The 21,378-nt window shown below is 38.2% G+C and overlaps 1 protein-coding gene across 1 annotated transcript in view; it reads left to right on the top strand.

The window, feature by feature from the left end:
• Positions 1-600: 600 nt before the first annotated feature.
• The window catches only part of vapb (VAMP (vesicle-associated membrane protein)-associated protein B and C), a 33,021-nt gene continuing 12,243 nt past the window's right edge, over positions 601-21,378 (top strand). Inside the window, exons 1-2 of the mRNA XM_074674955.1 lie at positions 601-865; positions 12,492-12,644. Coding sequence (XP_074531056.1) covers positions 808-865; positions 12,492-12,644 — 211 coding nt within the window. The 5' untranslated portion in view covers positions 601-807. The remainder of the gene's footprint in view (positions 866-12,491; positions 12,645-21,378) is intronic.

Here is a 21,378-nt window from a genome sequence, read left to right as displayed (position 1 = left end):
AGGTGAAAAATAACGAAAACTAGCTAAAAAGATGACAAAATAATTGAAGATAAAATTAAAAAATATATATATAAATAAATAAATAAAATAAAATCCCTTTGAGATATAATTATGCAAAAGTATGTGTGCTACCCGTATAATTTCAATGTTATTTTAAAAAGACAGTAAAATGTATCCAACATTACAGATTTTAATAAAGTTGATATTTAAAATCTGCATCTCATCAATGAGACAAGAAAATTCTTCATTTAGAAATGAAATATTATTGAGAACTCATATTCTACTTATTACCACCAATATGAGTAATATTATTTTGTGTTACCGTGATTTTTCCTCCTAGAAACAGCAGAGATGAGAAAATCGTAGCAACCTTACATGACAGATATCACCCATCATTTTTTACAGGCTGCACAGACAGAAGGATGACAGCTTGTAAACTAAGATTCAGAACTTTGTGTCCTGGATTCAAAACCCTTTCCTCTCCTACAAACGGTGTAAAAGCCCCCTCGTCCCTGTGTGCACCCTGGCATCACCCATCCTCACCCTCCGTGTCACCCTCCCCGCCGGGCGGCTCGCTATGCAGAGGCAGTGACGTCACCGGGCTGTCTCTTAGTCCCTTCCTGCTGCATCACAACAGGCGTTAGTAGCTCGAGTAGCAGCAGTGACCGGGGGGGACAGGATATCCACACTGCTGATTCATTGATAGAACATCTCTATTGGCGTTTCAACACTCGACAGCATCCGTACACAGGGGGTAACCGACAGGAACTGGTAGCAGCGCGATAACCCCGCTCCAGCTGTTGGGATATGGCCAGGCCGGAACAGGTTCTGCTCTTGGAGCCTCAGCACGAACTGAAATTCAGAGGTAAGAGGGGAGGGCCCGGTTAGGACGGGAGGGGGGAGCTGGGTCTGCCAGCGGGGTGAGGAGGGAGTGGGCAAGTGATATGATCATCGAACCGCGGAGAAGCTGCAGCACACGTTTAAAAATATTAATATAAGCAATAAAAAGCCCTGAAAGGACGGCAGGTCACCTAGCATGACGGCTAGCTGGATTAGCTCTCTGGGGCTAAGCTAGCCGGGCCCTGTCACATATTTGTGCTGCAGCCACAGCCTCCGTAGCGGGTGCAGGGTATGTGAAGGATCTCCACAGGGAAACGGCAACCATTTTCAATATTTGATAACACAAATACTCCGTAATTTCAAACAGTTGCATTGCACATGAAGAGTAACATCCTTAGCAGGTCTGGCTAGCTAACATTAGCCCGCTCGCTGATTGGCTGTCTCGCTCTGTTGGCCAGCCAGCTGTCACTTAATAACCTGACAGCTCACAGGACAAATAGCCGGCCAAACCTCTACTGTTTCATGTTATATATACGGCTCAACAACATGCCCACTACTCTCTACCGCTTTATTATCACTAATGGACGTGTAAGTGAAGCTCTGCATTTAGCTGCAACATGCCACGTTGCTTTAGGCCCAAATAATGTTACATAAACACATATGGTGCTATTGTATCCGATTTGCAACAGATTACAGAGATCCTGCTAGAGTTTGATATTGCACCTTGAACTCTGGGGCAAGGAGCTTAGTTGTTTCAAACATTTTTAGGATTGCCTCTCAACACAGTAAACACATTCAAACTTTCATACTAATCAGAAGTGAAGTGTGAGGACACAGTGCCTAGTACAAGTGTAAAAACTAACAATTAATTTATTTTTATTTAAGGGTTTGGGCATGCAATTTTTGGGAAGTTATTTTCTTGTTGCTTGTTGAGGATGTGGCTTATATTGGGAACACATTGATTGTGTGATTGGCTGCTTATCGGGGATATAGTATTCATTTGAAGTCACCTGTTACCTTTTTGTTTGGTTTGGATGAGCTGGGTTTTTGTTGACATTAGTCATTATTAGTTCAAATTATCATTGCTTTATCATAATTCTCATAAACAAAAAGTTAAACTCCCCTTTTCAGATTCAGTGATTTCTGACTTAGTGCGTCTGTGGTGTTTTACTAACTTCAGCCTCTCTGTGGCTTTTTTGCTCAATGAAGTTGCTACAACTTTTTACCTCTTTAAAACAACACATAGAAAAACAAGGTTTTATTTTCAGTCACATTTAATGGGCAATCTATAGTAATCTAAATAGTTTGTAAGATTTTTTAAATCCAGGATGGATACAGCATGAAACTCAACACTGCTTACAACCAAAACACACTACTGGTTTGTAACACACCAATGGAAAGTCTGCTAACCTGGACATCCAACAAATGGGTCTTGGGCTCCTTTTGTGTTTATTAAACATTAAATAGACCAAAAAGTGTGTTTGTATTTCAGGTTGTAACATTAGTAACAAGGAGACTCTTAGTGAGGCAATGTCTGAGCTCTAATCCTCATAAATACTCTATGGACAGTGGGTTTTTTCAGTGGCTAATGATGCTCTTTGCATCACTAACATCACACTTAAGAAACAAGCAGCTCTACAAACTGTGAAACCTCATTTCCCTCCAACTGCAGATATTTACACCAAAGCTGATTTAATATATCCCAGTACTGATGGCAGGTTGGTTGCACTGCTTTATCTTCATGCCAAGTTCAGCTGGCATCAGGTCTAGCGATCTGAGTATCAAAGTGCACTAAGAGTTTTGTTTACTACCTGTGATATTGTCTCCTACATGGCAACCATGCAACAACATTTTATGTGTGTGTTAAAAACATTAAGGCGTAGCTACATGAGCCCCACATGTGCTGACAGTAGTCCATGATGATGTAAAAACTGCTATAGCAGTAGTAGGAAGTTTATAGCAGTATTTTCATGTGTGAAATGTTGATGTGCTTTGGAGGGCAACAAGATAATTACAATTTACCTCCTCATTAATAGTCATAAATTATAAATATGTTGGGCATAACCCCTGAATCACTTCATTCTTGCTTGTAAACAACTCCAATGAGCAGTAATAAACATCACAGTTGCCTGATTTGTAGAAAAATGGACAAAAATATCTCATTGAGCCCACAGTGTAGAGCACATTGAAGGCCATTTCACCTCAAAATGTAACACTATTATTCAACTTACTGTTTTTGGCATTGTTGTACTCATATTGATAGCATTTGTCATGAAATTACCCCCAAGAAGTCACTGGTTTATCATCTTTTCCTGCTCACTTTGAGGCTCTGTTGCCTCTTGAAAGCCCACCTTAAATGGGAAAAGTGGCACACACATTTTTGATGTTAGGGTTATTTTTAATGTACAGTTGGTGCTCAGGAGAAAACAAATGTTAAATGACTTATATTTTGTACTTTCTTATGTCTCATGATTTATATTTTGTACATGAAAACTCACGTAAACTCACGGATCGGATCATTTTTCGGATCAGCAAAAAGCAAATAAATAAAAATAAATAAATAAACAAACAAGTTTTGTCCGTTTATTAAACACTTTAATTAATAAATTAAATATACAAAAGTAGTGCACAAGGCATATCTTCTTTATAACATAGTTATTAATGAAAAACAATTTAAAGTGCAATATATAGGCATATCTCCTTCCTTTAAAATTTAACAATGAACCAAAAATCAACTTAAAGTGCAACATCAACATAAAAAGACATATCTCCTTTAAATATTGGTTGAAAGACCATTAATAAAATAGAACTCAAAGGTAAACATTAGAAGACATCTTCCTTGAATCAAGGAGAGTGAAAGAACCTGAGCTTATATTTTCAGATTTTTTTTTCCAAAAAGACACGACAGATATAAACAAACAGATATAAACAATATGGGAATGGAATGCAAAGGGAACAGCAGGTCGTCCACGCTCTCATAATCACTCATCTTTACGTTGTCATTGCATAATTCGTCCTGGCAGGCTACCTGCGTTTGTTTATATCTGGCACCCCACGCGCGTGGACTGATACACTAAGCCGCGAGCGCCTCGTAGCCAGCTGTGGCTCCGCAGCGGAGGTAGCGCCATTTTACGACACGATGAGAACTAGAGCCTTATGTAGCGGTGTTTTTGTGTGAAAGTAATGTGCTGAAAATTCTCTAAATAAAGCGTGAATGCAGACTGATATCAGATTTTTTCGGTGGGAGTCCATTTATTTGTGTTTTTGATCAAGTAAAAATTGGCCCCGTCTGAGTGCAGAGGAAACCGGCAGAGGAGCAGGGAGGGGGTGTTTGGTGAGTGCGCCCTGGGCTTCTGCTGCACAAAAACACTGCTGTAGGGGTAATTTCTGCCCTAAACCATGTGATAGGACCCAACTTGTTCCATCCCGGAGTATCACTTTAAATGGGAAAAGTGGCTCACACATTGCATGATGCTAGGGTTATTTTTAATGTACAGTTGGTGCTTAGTGGTTGCTAATCAGGACGATGGGTAAATAACTCAAAAAATGTTAAATGACTTATATTTTGTTCTTTATTATGTCTAATTTATATTTTGTACATTTTGTTTACACTTTTGAGGGAGTAACTGTAACTTAAAGGCAATATCCTCTTGGGCACCGATTAAGTATTCTGATTCTGATAAATAGCAGATATCTGATAAGAAACAAAGGAGCATATAATTTAGTGTTAAAGAAAGCTAATTTGCTGTATTTTAAAAGCATTTTAACTGAACAAGACACCACTGCATTGGAGAAAGACCTCCTGGTATATATTTTCTTGGTTATGCTTACCTTAGTGAAATGTCCTATAATCATTTTTTGTAACTGTTTCAAACCAGTAACTGAAATATGTTTCATATTGTTAAGAAGACACAGTTTTGACAATGAGAAACCAGTGTTTCACTTACACTATGTGTTTCATAATGCACAGCTGTTAACCAAAAAGAGAAGCTACAAGTATGTGCTTTCTCAGTGTGTTACACAGTCCCACAAATCACATGCTAATACTCATGCTCCATGTAATGTGAAGGCATGTGGTGTGAAATTTCAGAAGATAGATAGTTGGTCCGTAGCAGAAACCTGTCAGCCCAAGGCTTAGACTTTCTGTGAGCCAAATAATATGGCCAAGCTTTTTCATTTTGTAATTATTTTCAACCTTGTCAGGGGTGCTATTAACAAGTCTCCAGAAAAACTAACAGCAATCTACTTTTCACCCCCTATTTATAAGATATAACCTTGAAAATACGACAGCTCCAAATATCAGGCTCTTCTTAATAGTTTTTAACTGCCGTTTGTGGTTTTCGTGAGCTGGATGTTCTCCTAAGAAACTCTCAGGAAGTAGTAGATCAGGTGTACAGTAGTCAGTGGCGTGAGTCCCTTTCATTAAAGGCCGTCAGAAGTAGAGCCAAGCCTGTGAGGGTCTGAATTTCCTCTCTGTCTTTGCTCAAAGGCGGAGGAAAGTGTCAGTTGCTCGGGATGTTTGCTGGGCTGAAACTTTATCTTGAATCTGGTGTATGTGCTAATTCTGAAACAGCAGCATGTTTTCTTGCACAGTGAGGGGGACTCTTTCAAGTGCACAGGCTTTACTCACCGTAATAGCAACAGTAGTGACCCAGTTTGCTATTCTGTTTGAAATAAGTGCTTCATCGGTAAGCTTGGCTGGGCTAAGATTTATGTTTTTCTCAGCACAAAATATAAGTTATATCTTCTCTGGATGGACTGGGAGTTGGTCATCAAATACTGGGTTCACAGTAAACACTTAGAAGTCATGAGTTTTATATTCTAGGATGTTGTGTAATGGCTTGAAATACATCACAAGACTGTTTTAATGTCATAACCAATATAGATGTCTGCCTAATGCTGACACATTGGCAGCCCAGTAATGTTATTATGCATATGTCTTAATATGCAGCTGCAAAGTGATAAACAAATGGGTTCAGTTAAATGCAGAGGACTGGGGGAAAGAATGTCTTCTGTGACTGCTTCTTGGCAAACATTAAAATGAAATTATGTTTGGGGCTTTTTAAACTCACTGGAGTCTGCCCTTCTTCATGCAGGAATTGTATTGTGGAAACAATACAGGAATATTGATAAAGTGCTTTCTGTTTTGGTTGTTTGTGAAACTCGTTAAATGGAATTTTTAGTAAAAAGAGTCACAATTCATAAGTCTGGTTACCTAAAATGTTTTTCTTGTTTGTTGTGGCTTCTTTCCCTCTATCACTGTGAAGTAAAGATGTCAAAATGTTTGATACTGTACTTTTCAATAGCTCATGCTCTTAGCTAGAGCTGAAACGATTCCTCGAATGATTCGAGGTACTCGATTACAAAAAATACTCAAGTAATTTTCTCCGCCTCGAGGAATCGTTTAATTTTAAAAAAGATCAAAGAGTGGTATTTCAAATAGAGCTAAGGCCATATTAAGAGAGTTTTCAGACCCCTCAAGCTACCTCTTATACAAAATAGCAACTAGCAACAAATCTAGCTTCTTTTCTGGAGCACAAAAAATGTGTCAAAGTGTGTTTACAAATTTTGGAGCTACCAAAGCAAGTGCTCTTATTGACATGCTGTATCAGAAAATTCTATTTCTTAAAGAGAAAAATTTTCATTTGAAAAATAACTGCTCTTTAACTAAACAAAAATGTATTTTATCCGATTACTCGATTAATCGGTGGGGTGTTCAGTCGAGTACTCAAATACTAAAATATTCTATAGCTGCAGCCCTACTCTTAGCGGATTCAAACTCATATTTTTACTCAGAAGCTACCACAAGGGTAGTAGTTGATCAGCACAGAGATAAAGAACATAGAGGTAGTGCAAAAGCAGAAAAACTGGAAAATAAGAGGTGAAAATGTGACCCCGCTTTGCCCTCCATCACCGCCACTACACCGCTAACTCTCTTCATCCACACGTCAGCTAACACGACACTTTCTTCACTCCTTTCACATCTCATTAAGACACACATGTTGTGTTTGTGTCTGAAAACGACAGACGCAGAGCAGAGGAGAGAGACAGTGATGTCACCTCTTACTGACCTGCTGTCTGTTGTCAGGGAGCGTCCAACCGCTGCACCATGACTGGCGCCCATGAAATGGCCAATTAAGTGAAAAAATTAGCCGATACAGACTGAGAGCACATGCTCTGCAGATACAAACACCACCTTGCACCTTCTCTGGATTATAAATGATAAATCAGAGTAAATATTTGAAGTGTTTACACATCACTTTCAAGAAGAATCTTATTTCTATTTCCTTCTTTTTACCAGTATGTTGTGTTTTGATCTGTGCCCTATATCTGTACATCAAACATTTTCAAGCATGGTTTCAAAACATTTGATATTGTTTGATTTTACCCATTGACTGTAGAAGAAAATGGATATCATCTTGCTCGGCTCAAAGTGAGGTCGCCACAAAAACTGCTCCCTCTGGTGGCTGGCTGCAGTATAGGTAAAAAAAAAATCCATCTCCACAGTCATTCCAGATGTTCTGTGGTCAAACTTTAAAAAATTAATACACCTTGTAGAAATGTTTCTTACGTCCAATTTTTGTGATGTTTTGAAGATGTCATTAAGCTGCCTTGCATTCAAGTCCTCTTTTTTTCTGATAAGTTTGGTTTTCATTAGTTATAAGTAGAGCCTGACCGATTAATCGGCCCGACCGATTAATTAATCGGCCCGACCGATTAATTGGCCCGACCGATTAATCGGCCGGATTATGCCTGTCGTAGATTAATCGACATCGGCCAAAATGTAGCCGGTTATAAAAATATTTGCTCCACGGAGATTCTGTCGCTCTTTCTCCTGTGTGTCTGTGTGTTGTGCTGCCCGAATGCCCGGCCCCACCGTCCACCATTATGAAATTTAAGACTTTAGAACGACGTTTTAACATCCTGTTAGTTGCTTTTTTTGTGAGATAAACAGAAATAAATGCTACTGTTAATTCACACATCTACCATTATCTAATGTAAGACTATAGAACAGTGTTTTAACGTCGTGTAAGTTTCTCATTTTGTGTTCACTTTTTTTTTTTTTTGTACTTACTGTGTTTTAAGTTTGACTTATTTATTTATTGTGTTTACAGCTTGTTCTCATTTATCATTGGTTTAAACTACAGTTCTCATGTTGACGGTTTTATAATTTAAGTTCCTTGTTTTAATTTAATAGTGTTCTGTCTCTGTCTTGAATCATATGGGTATTATAATGATTTGTGATAATATACAGTGTATATACTGTGTATATCAATGAATTTATTATATATGCCAGCCGATATATTGGATATTGGCCGATCTATCGGATATCGGCTTCTTTTTGCCCCCAGTATCGGCATCAGCCCCAAAAATCCCATATCAGTTGGGCTCTAGTTATAAGAGGTTAAAAATGAGGCTTTACGTCACATATAATGATGATCGACAGCTGCTGTTCTGCTTGTATTTTTTTCTTGGGATAGTAAAATATGTGGAGGGAGTGCCAAGATTCGAGTTTTGAAAGAAACAATTATTTTTGTTACTCATTATTTTTGTCGCCTCTACTACACATTCTCCGGCTGCACAACGCCTGTGACAGCGGTATTTTGGCTTCAAAACCATACCATGGTTAATGGAGGAGCCACGCTGTCCACTCTTTATACGGTCTGTGATTTTAGCACTATAGTTTTGAAGTTTAAACCCCGGTATCTTGAGAATCTTTGGGTTGTGGAAAGAGCAGGACATGCAAACAACCCCTTTAGGCTTTAGGAAAACAATTCCCCTGTTGTCTCACATCTCACTGACCAAACAACTCATCATTTAATAACCAGAAGACTTCTGGACTGTGAAAGTACTCTTCTGTAGCTGCAGCTATTTATGTCTTCTCAGTGTCAAGCCTCCCTGAAACCTTTACAACCCACACTTCCTGGAATAATGTGTGAATTATAAAAAACTTGTATGGTTTTTAACGACACTGTAAAGTTCAAAACCCAGATGAAGTCAAAGTCTGATTGGTGTGAAATGTATCACATGGCTCTGTACGCGCCAGCTCTGTGAAGTTGTCGCACCTTCATCTGTCATTGCCCCTCAGCTGACTATAAATGAGCTCCGCTTCCCCCAAGAAGTACTGGAAAAACACACAGGAGTGAGTAATATTGCCAGTTAGCTATCTGGACACATTTCACATAGTTATTTCTGGAGCTCTGCCAGTGATTAAGATGTTGCCGGAAATAATGAGAATGGATTAATGACATGTACCACTGTGGTTTTGTAAGGGCTCGCTCAAGTAAATCATAGAACAAGATTTGCTGGAATTAAACAAGGGATAGAAGCGAGAGTGCAGGCCCTGTGTAATATGCAGATAATATCAAATAAGACTCATTAGACTCTGGGTTTACTTCACACTTCATCCATTTGCCAGATTAGATTAGCACATTTTTAGGAGCTGTAATATCCAGCAGACTTTACATTTCTGCTCATGTCATTACTCCTGACATGAAAAGAAAACCTTCCTCTGCAGAGGAAATACAGTCACTTCATTCGTCTGTTCAGGATGAATCAAAGGTGCTCTTTGCTCTCTGGCTGGTGTTGAATATGAGTGTAATAACTGTACTTATTAATCTGTCTGGTGCCTCTGGATGTTTGATTCACAGGCCAAGTATTATAATATTTCCAGCAAGACTGATGTGGAGACTCAAAATACAGCCAAGCTGGTGACGTCTTAGAGAAAGGATTAAGAGTAAAGTCAGCTTGAAATAGTTAATTCATTTGAATTGATTGTTTCGTCTTCTCATATCCGGTCCACAGATGCAAGCCTGGTGCTGGGAGTGAATGTATAATACATCTTGTTCTTTAAAAGCATGAAAATAATCTGATTCTGCAGTCTGCATGGATAATTTATTTAACCTTCTCTCACCTTTAAGATTTTCTGCGTTATTGACAAATCTCTGCAGCTCGGCATCAAGCCTTGAGAAAGCCGCTAGAGATGTGGCCTGAATCAACAATGGCAGCTGTTATTAATTGGAGCCAAACTGCATCATCATCTCCGAAGAAAACAGTCACACTGAAGTGCAACTCCATGAAGATCTTTAAAGACAGTTGAAAGTTGAAACAATACTAAAGCTGTTTTATGAAATAAGACACAGTAGACATCACTGGTATTTGCTGCTCATAAAATCAGTCCCTTGAGAATGATAAAAACACAGACATGGTTTCCATGCTTGATGACCATACATACAATGATTTCCTACTGCCACATGTTCCAAGAAGACTGTTGAATATTTGTCAAACTGCTTTTTAAGTACAACTGATGAAAGTTACAAAAGCAAAGACTTCTTCAGAATTGTTTGAAACTAGGGCTGCAACAACTAATCGATTAAATCAGGCATGGGCAAACTAAGGCCCAGGGGGCGTTTTAGTCTGGCCCGCCGAACTTGAAAAAATTAAATGAATAAACCTTGTTAATGTTTTATTTTCCCTGCAATTCTGATGTTTTCCCACCAGATGGCACACTGTAGATACATTGGCTTTGTTGAGGTGAAGTGTAGGCCTATTACTCCACGTTTGCACTTTACCCTCTGAACCATCAGCCCTTCTGTAAAGATGAACGGACCTAAGAAAAGGAAAGTGGACAAAACAAAATTCATTGAAACAAATGGAAGTGCGCACATGCGCGCGGATAAGATGGAGTGGATCGTCAGCGATCTGTTACTTATATAAAAAAAAAAAGCTCAGGAACATGTCTGTATAAACCTTCAATGTGAGTTATGTGTCTAATTTTTATATAGACTTTCACATTTAATACCAAAATATCACACAAACAATTTTGACACAATCTGTTATTATTTTTCGTTTTTCCATTTTCAAAACCAGGACAGAAAAAAACATGTTTTTCTGTTTTTCTGTTATTCCGTTTTTCCGTTTTTGTTTTAAAACAGAAAAAAAAAAAAAAGTCAATTTTTTCGTTTTTTTTAAATCTATTTTATTTTGTTTTGAAACAGAATAACGAAAGACCGAACCATACACGGATTAAAAAACCCATTATAATTCCATTCTCTCATATTCTAATTTTAATTTCAAAACAAAATCAAAACAGCTAAAGAATAGACCATTATTTGTTTTCTGATTTTTGATTTGAAAACGAAAAATTGAATAACAAGTCGTTATCTGTTTTCCGATTTTGGATTCTAAAACGGATATTGAATGAACGGATGATACCCTGATAGTTACCAAAGCACTCCATCCATCTGCTCCTGGTCCGGCCCCTTTGTCAAATGTTAGAACCCATTGTGGCCCACGAATCAAAAAGTTTGCCCACCCCTGGATTAAATCGATTAAAATCAATCAAAATCGATTATTAAATTAGTTGGCAACTAATTTAATAATCAATTTTCATCGGCAACTAATCGTGGGTGTTTTGGTGCATGAAACTGTAGCTTACAGTACGTTAGTTCGGATGAGATGAGCCTGCTCTCTTGCCATGGGCTACTGAAAGAGGTGTGCACGCACTGAAAATGAGTCAGTGGCAAATTATATTTGCAGATTCAGCTCTACTTCCAAGAAAGAGAAAGCTGTAATAAAATATTAATGAAGGAAAAATGCTTTAATTGTCTTTATTGCTGTTTAGAAAATACCTAACACAATTTCAAGCTAAATTGTAAAGGAAAGTGCAAAAATGTGTCATTATCCGATTAATCGATTAATCATTTAAATAATCGCCCGATGAGTCGATTATGAAAATAATTGTTAGTTGCAGCCCTATTTGAAATGTCTCCACCTTTTCCAATAATGAATCACTGTAAAGTCACTTTGTCTCAGTTTTTCCAGAACATCATTGACTTAATGCGCTTTATTTTGGGGAGATTAAATGTGTTGATTTTATTTCCTCCAGCAGCAGATGATGAATTTGCATCCTGATTTATTAAGATTAGATTATTTAGAGACACTTATTCGCTCTGATAATGTCACCTTCTAAAGCTTCAGTACAAGTTTGTGCTACTGTGTCCTTTTCTTCAACAATGTGGCATTTGAATCCAACATTTTAGAAACAGTATCTTAAAATTGATTTGTATGGTTACTGGGATCATCAACCCGAGAATGTCTGCGGCTTAAATCCAATTAAAGAGGACCTCTGTCCAGATTTAATTTATCAGATGTTATCTTGTTTCCATTTGTTTTTGATCCTTCATGTTTTGATGCAGTTAAAATGAGGCATTAAGTCTAATAAATGACTAATGTGTTGGAACCAAGCTGCAATGCAGCCAACTGCCACTAGCGGGTGCTGTAGCTACGGTGTTTATTACAATTATGCTATAATGCTCTATTTCAATAATGGAGATCCAGATGTGTGTAGGCTTTTTTTTGGTGGAACTGGCGCTGTATGAAACCAGCATAAACACGTGAAGGTTAAACTTAAAGAACTAAAAGTGTGATCTCTGTTTTTGTCAACCACACACTTGTGTTAACTTTAGTTGGGTCAGTTAATGGGAATTTAATTTCTGTTTGAACAAACAAGGAAGTCGTCACTTCAGTACATCCCTAGCTGACTTCTATCACTTAAAAATATCATATAATGTTGTCTGTTGTCTGTTAATGTTGTCTGCTTCCTCTCATACACAGGATTTTTAATTTTCTGCCTCTTATCTTCTCCTCAGGTCCCTTCTCAGACGTGGTCACCACAAATCTTAAGCTCTCCAACCCTACAGACAGGAATGTGTGTTTCAAGGTTAAGACGACAGCGCCGCGCCGGTACTGTGTGCGGCCAAACAGCGGGATCATCGATGCAGGAACCTCAATCAACGTTTCAGGTGAGGATAGAGAAAGCAGGACTGAACTCCGTAGTGGTTCGCGCTTTTTCATTTACAAGCTTTGAAACATGATTTCTGAACAGAGGGAGATTGTCTCTGGTGCTTTGATTTTACTACGAGTTGAGGATCCAATCTAGCTGAGAGGAGTCAAACGCTGCAGACCTCTGATTAGTCTGAAAGAATCATTTTTAGAGATGTCTGGACACTTGACATTTTGAAAGGGTGCTTCTAGAAAATGAGTACTTGGCAATCATAGCAGAGTTATGGGGACAAGAAGAGAGATGTGATAGGTAAGAAAAAAAACAGCTGAAAATCATCTTTTAAATTTACAAAAAGATTTCAGAATGTGGAGGCAGAAAAACAAAGATAAATGTTCCTCAATTATCAGTGATTGGATGCGAGTTCAGTTGGGTTGCAAAAAGAAGTTCCTCTTACCCAGGGGCGGCATCATGGGTGGGACCAACAGTCCCAGGCCCACCAACTTTTCTTGGAGAATTTTTTTTTTTCTTTTTTTTTCTTCTTTTTTTTTTTAAATTGTTTTTTTTGTAAAGAGAACATTGTAAAATTGTGTCACTTAATGCTTGGTTTGTTATTGTTAGATGCCCTGTCTTTATAAAATAAGCCAAATTTGCCCATTTAGCTTGTTGGTAAAAAAAAGTTATGACTCGTTCAGCTTCATGTTATACCAGTAGGACTAGAGAATAATCTTAGGAAAGACTATAGATTTTTGTCTTTTATTTAACTGTGATTAATGTTGCTGCTCTTACAGCCTGTAATACATGAAAAGTTGAGGTGGCGCAGCCCATTGGTGCATTAGAACGCTACTCTTTGGCTGATACCATTGAGAGCCATTGCTCTGCTGCACTGAAATTTTATCAAATATTAAAGGATCAAAAAGCAACCAAATCTGCTTTAAAACATACATAGTTGCAGTAATATATATATATCTATGTAATAATTAGGGATGGTTACCTTTCACATTTGAAACGATACGGTTCTGATTCCCGGTACCTGGCAATCAGTATCGGTACTAAACGGTACCAATTTTGGGTACTTTTGTGTGTTGATGTGTCAAAAAAATATTCATTTGTTTAATAAGAAAATCAAAATTATTTTCAATTAAACATATTTATTCTTTAATATATAACCTTGCAATGCTGTGTTCATGTCCAGCATGGAATATCAGCTACTCTTCCACTCACTCATAGTCACAAGGATTTTTTTAGGTACCTAAACATGGTACCTTTTGATACACATGAATCGTTACCCAGTACTTTTGACAGAATTTGATCGGTACCTTTAAAAGTACCTAATTTTGTACCCATCCCCAATAGTTATAGTTATTTACTAACTTTTCTAATTGAAGGCCCACCCAAATATGGTTTGGCCCACCCAAAATTGAAACCCTGGTTCTGTCCCTGCTTTTACCTAAAGGGAAAGTTAAAACTCAGTTCCTGAAATTTAAATTATGTGTTGGTTGCTACAAGATGAGGGTATTCTGTTTTTTTCCTGAAGACCCCTTGGTTTATAAACAGATAAATTGAAAGACTGAAAAACTGATGGTGTGGTCTTATTTGTCATAAACTGGTCGATTGTGGTTTTTCAGGAGCACACGAAAGCACCAAAGAAATAAACAGACATGGAAAAACTCACAATATATTTAAATAATGAAACATTAACACCCAGAAATTCTTCTCAGCAGTTAAAAATCATATCCTCCTTACTGTGAAACTAAAATACACCTTTTATGTAAGTTAAAACAAAAAAAAGAAAGTACAGATGTATATGTGCATTACATAACTCAAATATACCACTGTCGATCTCTGACAGCTGGTAAAACTCGAGAAGCCAAACCATAATCTCTGCAGTATCATAAATTTGTTTCCACATTTACATAACACACTCACACCCCACTCTCCCATTACTGCGTACCCCCCTCTCGTCCTCTCACCACAGCCTCTCCTGGCAGACCTCATTCCCAGTCCAGACAGGTACAGGCTTCTTTTTCCACTCTGTGCCACCTCTGCCTTTTACAGCCACAGACTCAGCTTACAACCTCCGCTATCTGGTGTCAACAACTGCAAACTGTGTCACTGGGCCCCGCAGTCAGCAAGTGGGTGACAAATCTGCACAGTCCTCTCCGTCAGTTGCCGTCATTTCTCAAAGTTGTTGGGCTGAAAGGTCAGGGGTTTGAGCCCTGAAAGGAGATTGTTTTTCAGAGAGGGTAGTTAGTTTGAGCAAATATGTAGCTTGGTGGTCCTCAGGGAGAAGTCAGGAAGAGTGAGCTTAACCGGTTAACAAGTGGCTGTGGTCTCTTTTAATGTCCACACACCTTCACTCTTCTGTTTCTAAATGTTGATGCATGTTTTGGTCGTGTGCAGTTTCCATTTTCTGATATCTTCCGAAGTAAAAGGCTTTTGCAGAAAAAATCCAAAGTCTAACAATGTGCAGTGTGCACGCCCTTTGTTCCACTGACTTTCCCAAACCTTGCTGCAGGGTGAAAAATCTTCACACTGCCAAATTTGTCTGACCACCTACAATCTGAGCAGAGGTCTGAGTGTGTGCACGTCCTGCCAACAGATTCATGCTACGTGACCCACATGACAGTGGTGGAAATATCCCAGAATATGCAGTAAAGCAGCAGGAACACATGAGCAGCAATAGATAAATAGATCAACATGAAAGTGCATTATCAGAAATGTTGAAAAAAGTATATTGTGCAATCTTGTTCTCTTTATTTCAACACATCTGTGAGACCCTACAGACACTGATTGTGTTTTTTGTTGCACTGAATGTAAACAAACATTAGTTCAGTTTGTTTACATGAAAACGTGACCGGGCGCTTTTAAAATCTCTTCCTTCCTACATTGCAGCGAACTGATAAAAGTCTCTGAACATACCAGACTGCTCCCAGCTAAGTGAAATAAACACTGCCTGCTCGTCTTACCAACATCCAAAAGGGCGTAGTGTGAAGATATTCTGAAGCAGAAAAATACAGATGTACTGTTTCACCAAGTTTTGCTCCCTGTTAAAGAAGATTATATTGATCTGTAACACGTTGCAGTCCAGTTTGTCTCATATTTCCTCCTGTAATTTAAATCAAATCAGCACAAAAACTCTAGAAACACCCGCCGGTGAAAGAGAGCGCTCTGCCACAGGATACCTACAAACTGGAGAAGTGTCATTTGGTGGCTTAGCCGAGGATACTCGTAGTGCTATTGAAGCATAACCCGGCTGTAACTGTATATGTATAATGTAGCCATGGCCACAGGAATGTTGCTGAGCTTGATTGGTGTTATGTAGCAGCAGTCAGGGGAAAATATGTGGCGTGAAACGTCTCAAAAATCCTTGTGTCCACAAATATTGAGCTTTTTCTGAGTCTGTGAGAAGCTTGTCTGACACATTCAGGGCATGTTATCACTCGAAGGGAAGAAGAAACGAAAAAAGACACCACAAAGAGAGATGGAAATGCACTTTTGGGAACAAGTTTTACCTTAAATCAGTTTCAGTGTTCCCCTTTTTACAGCAGGACTAGAACTAGAAGGGGTATTCCAGTATCAGGTTATACCACAGGCTATGCAAGCCAACTGCAAATATACTGATATGCAGCACAGATAATGAAGATTATAAGTCCAGGGGGTGTGGAGAAATAATGTAAAATAATGTTTTCACATGTTTTATCACACACATATGTTTAACAAAGAAATCAAGTTTATTTCAATTACTTTGATTTCACAAAGGAAGCTCCAGTAATGATGTTTTATCCAGGGATCCACCAATCCGATCCTGGGTTTGAGTATTGGTCCGATACAGACTTAAAAAGTTATATCAGATGTTGTAATAAAAGGACAATTCATAAGATGGATCTGTTCAACTTATTTCTATGCTCCTCTATGTTTACAACAAACATGTGCTTGACACAAGCACTGGTAGGTTGTATTTTGCTTGGCAGAGCTAAAATATCATGAAGGAAGAAAACCACAGCAGCTCAGCAATCTGGAGGTGTTTCACCACGGTTGTTTTGCCAGTAACTCTGATGATAGCTTAAAACAAGCTCAGGTTTAATTCCTCATTTATCCACTGCTGAGTTCTACAGTTAATCTGCAATTTCTGTTGCATTTGAAGATTTAATCACCACCCATTTACACATTTATAATCCCATAAAATAATGATACAACCACATGAAATATATTTATATTACCTCCACCAAGGAGGGTCTGTTTGTTTGTCTGTGAACAACATAACTCAAAAAGTAACAAATGGATCTTGATGAAATTTTCAGGAAATGTTCAAAATGAGATAAGGAAGAAGTGATTACATTGTGGAGGTGATCTGGATCACCGTCTGGATCCTGGATTTTTTTTTAAGTATTGTTTAACATTGTGAGATAGGATCGTTTTCACCATATGTGTATATAACTCCACGATAAATGGTCAGATTGCTTTGCAAAACAATACAAGACAAGGTCACCATAATTTCTGACAGATGTAAAAGTACGATCCAGATCCTGGCAATATTCTGGATACTAAGATCCAGAATATGAAATATGTACTGGGTCATCATAATTTTCAACACTGTCAGGTAACAAATTATCGCACAAACCTGCAACTAACACCAAATTGTAGCAGACAGTCTGCTGAATGAAGTATAACATTAAAGTAGGACTAAAGTGCGTAACAATTACAATATGCTTGGTGGAGGTCTGTGCTCTCTGGGTGCTTTTCTAGTTTTATTTTGATTCACAAAGTTAAAAAAGCCTGAAGCTACCAAAATATAACTCTCAGTCTTATCTTTATATTAAGGAATAGACAATGTTAAATTAACACACCAGTTCACTTCAATTTAATCCAAAGTACTCAATTTATCCCGGAGATGTAAATAAAAGCACATAGAACAGTAAACGATGTAAACAACTGTAGACAAAGAGGAGAAAATAAGCAGCCTAGACTTCAGTATTGCACATTAAATTTAGTGTACTGTAGGGAAGGGCAAGTACTGGTAGTGGTATCGGGTAACGGGTAGGGATGGGGACCAAATTTTAGTACTTTTACAGGTACCGACCGAATTCTGTCAAAAATACTGGGTACTGATTCATGGAACATCAAAAGGTACCATGTTTAGGTACCTAAATACATCCTTGTGACTATGGGGGAGTGGAAGAGAAGGAGATTTTCCATGCTGGACATAATCATAGCATTGCAAGGCTATATATTGAAGAATAAATGTGTCAAATTGAAAAAAGATATATGTTTTATTTTTAAAGAAATTGATATTTTTTACCACATGAACACAAAAAAGTACTGAAAATTGGTACCATTGAGTACCTGTACCGATTGCCAGGTACCGGGCATCGGTACCATATCGCTTCAAATGTAAAAGGTACCCATCCCTAGTAACGGGCTGATACCAGCCTTTTATCAAGGTCATGAAGGCTGCCGAGACTAGCAGCCGAAAGTCAAGGCAAAAAAAACTCTTACGCCGAGCAAGTCCTCCTCGCCACTCGTTGCCGCTGCTTGTTGCGGTTAAACACCACTTTTTTTTAAATTTTGCACTTCAGTTTATTTTTAAAAATACTTTGTCAGTTGTTAGACTGTGTTGTTTTTGTTCTACATGGTTGTGGCATTGTGAATTGAGATTTTATGTATCAAAAGTACTAGTAGTATCAGTACAGGATACCATTGAGGACTCATGAAGGAGTGCTTGTTCTAAAAAAAAAAAAAAACGGTATCGAACATCTCTAGTTTACTGTTTAAAATGCTAAAATACCTATAAATAAATCAAAAATGCTTAGATACTAAAACATCAAAAATACTGAAATACTTAGTAACAATATTCTAACTGAATACTAAAAAACCTGAGTAATGGAGACCAACAGGATGGGTGCAAAATAGCATGAGGTAAAGTGCATCAAGGTTTAGAAAATGAAGTCAGCCAGAGGTCGGTATGTAATGGGTGCAAATGGCATTCCGTCATGGTTAAGGGGGAAGTGAGAAGTGCATTATGCATGTTTTGATTTAAGGAGCAGCACAGCTTTCAGCACAAAGGTGGTCTTTCATCAGATTTGTTCACCACCAGTATCGATATTGGCAAATATAAAAGCCCAGGTATAGGTGTTGGTATCAGGACATACAAATCTGGATCAAGCATCCCTAGTTTTTATTGGCCAATCAACTGTCCTGAATAAAGGCATAAAAGACTAAAAAATATGACTCAAAAATAAAGAAATGTTGGATATTGTGTGTATTAAAAACTGAATGTTGCTGATCTTCCCTGAGTGTTTTTAGCAGGTGACTCATTTTGCCTTTTAAAAACCTCTTCACTGACATTAAGCAGTCAGGTGCACTAACTTGCCAGCACTAAATTGATGCACACAACAGATGAATGTCAGCTAATACTGCTGGTGCATGGCACATTATCTGCTGATGTCTGCCAAAAGGCTGAAATCATCCAGACTCATCGTACCAACATCATTTATCGTCCTTGTGGCTGTACTTTCCCTCTGATATTTTGCACAAACAGCCTCCACTATTTCTAAAGCACTCTTGAAATGTCTACCTACTCGCTTTAGGTTCCTTTAACAAGACCTGACCTCCAGGTGGGAGGTGATCCCTCTGAAGTGTGGTAGATTGACACCTGTTTGCCATTTCTAACCTCTGAACAGGTTATCTGCTGTATATCCTTCTTGCACGATATTGAATTATACGGCCGCAGCAGAGCACAGTCAGAAGTGTGAGATTCTGCCACCCCGAGAGGCCTGAATATGAGAAAGTTTCATGATTCTTGGCTCAAACATCCCGGTGAGTTTTCCCTCCAGGCCTGTTTCTCCACAGCTCGGGTTGACATCACTCTCGCTCTCACTCCCACGCTTTACCGTCTCTGTAGGTTTGCTGATCCACGACCGAGCGTTACTGTTGAAGAGTATTAAGCAAAGTAGACGAGGGGAAGCCTTTGACAACAGAGGAGTGTGTGAGTGTGTGTGAAAAGGTTACTGTTATAGATAGGGGTGTTGCACAATGAGCCATGTGGTGTCAGGTGTCAAATCAGATCTCCTCCCCAGTCACATCACGTCTTGAGGCTCAGAGAAAATATACGTCCTATCTCATTCAGCTGGTCATTAAACTGAGATGTATCGTTTGTGGCACATGTGTTTCTTTAGTTTTGTGAAGTTGTCAAACACAGATTTTTTTTTTTTCTGCAGTGCTGCTGAGAATCCGTTTAAATAGGTCAGAGAAGTGCTGCAGTCTGAAGTTCGAGACGTTTATTGAAACCGGCTGACAGAATACTGATAAGTTTTCTTGTTTCAAGGAAATGACACATCATGACACCATGAATTGAGAAACTAACCTGTGAGTTATGACATGATTCCACTGAAAGCTGTGAAGAAACACTACAGCAGTTTTTGTATATTTATAAACCAGTTTGTAAAGGGAATTATTGATCAAACCAATCGAATTTGTGCTTTTTATTAATTTTATCACAAAAATAGAAGGATCTGAGTTGAATCCTGGTCTTTTTTTCAACAAAACAAGACTTCCGAAGATGCATTTGGATGTTTTCTTGGTTTTACTTCATTTTTGAAGGAAAAATTGGAGACTCTAATGCTGATTTGCATATGTGAATTTGAATTGATGATTATTAGGGCTGTCAAAATGAACCCTGAATATAGATCCTCTATTAAGATAAAATAATCTTAATTCTTCCCACAGCAGGGAGTTTATAGAAATAAATTATGGAAATACAGAAGGAAGTGTATCGTGCAAACACCACTGCAATAACATATGAAAAAGAATAATCTAACAAGTGTAAGCTAGAAAAGAATATGCACAGGACTATTTCTCCACACAAAATATTTAAAGAATCAATTAACAAGTAGGAAATGTGCACAGACTTTCAACATGAAGGTAAAAAGTCTTCTGAAAGGGGTGGGACATGTTGTCCATCAGAGATGACAGCTTGGCCATTATTTTGCCGTCAGCAGTGTTGGGAATAACGGCGTTAAAACTAACAGGGTCACTTTTCCAGTAACGAATAAACTAATAAATTACTATTTCAAACATTTTAATGAGGTTACCGTCATGTATCACCTGGCTTGTTCAGCCAGGCCCAAGAGAGGAGTTGCAAATAAAATGTGGGGAAAGCGTCAGACGCACAAGTAATGATGAGAACAATCATGTTGACATGTCTTTAACAAAGAGCTGATGCTAAGATAAACTTTTCATCAACAAATATCACACAGCTACCTGTGTGTGTCTGTGTAACCTGCAGTCAGAGAGGATCTCATGCAGCGTCTTTGGATCAAACCAACTCCAGGGAGAGGGGTGGATGCTTTTCATGGCTTTTCAAGTGCATACAGGCTCTACATTAAAATCATTTTCAGGATGGAAGTGAAAAGACACCACTTCAATGTCATAGATGTAAAAGGCAAAAACATACATGTTAACATGTCCCAGTGTAAAACCTGCTCAAAAACTGACTTTGTATAACTTTCCTAAGTCTTGGATATTCATTTAATTAACATTCATTTATCACGTACTGCATGCATGAGGTGGGCGGGGCTTTCACCATTTGTTATTAATCTATAAGGCAAGGCAAAGCAAGTTTATACTGTAGCGCACAATACATACACAAGGCAATTCAGAGTGCTTTACAGCTCAAATAAAATAAAATCACAATAGGCAAAATAAAATAAAATAAAAAAATTGCGTTATAAATTATAAATAAACATAGAAAAGAA

This window comes from Halichoeres trimaculatus, unplaced genomic scaffold, assembly GCF_033239565.1.
Source record: "Halichoeres trimaculatus isolate MK-OKI-2021-1 unplaced genomic scaffold, fHalTri1.1 fHalTri1_scaffold_1, whole genome shotgun sequence".
NCBI classification, from domain to species: Eukaryota; Metazoa; Chordata; class Actinopteri; order Labriformes; family Labridae; genus Halichoeres; species Halichoeres trimaculatus.
This window is presented reverse-complemented; position numbering and strand designations above follow the sequence as displayed.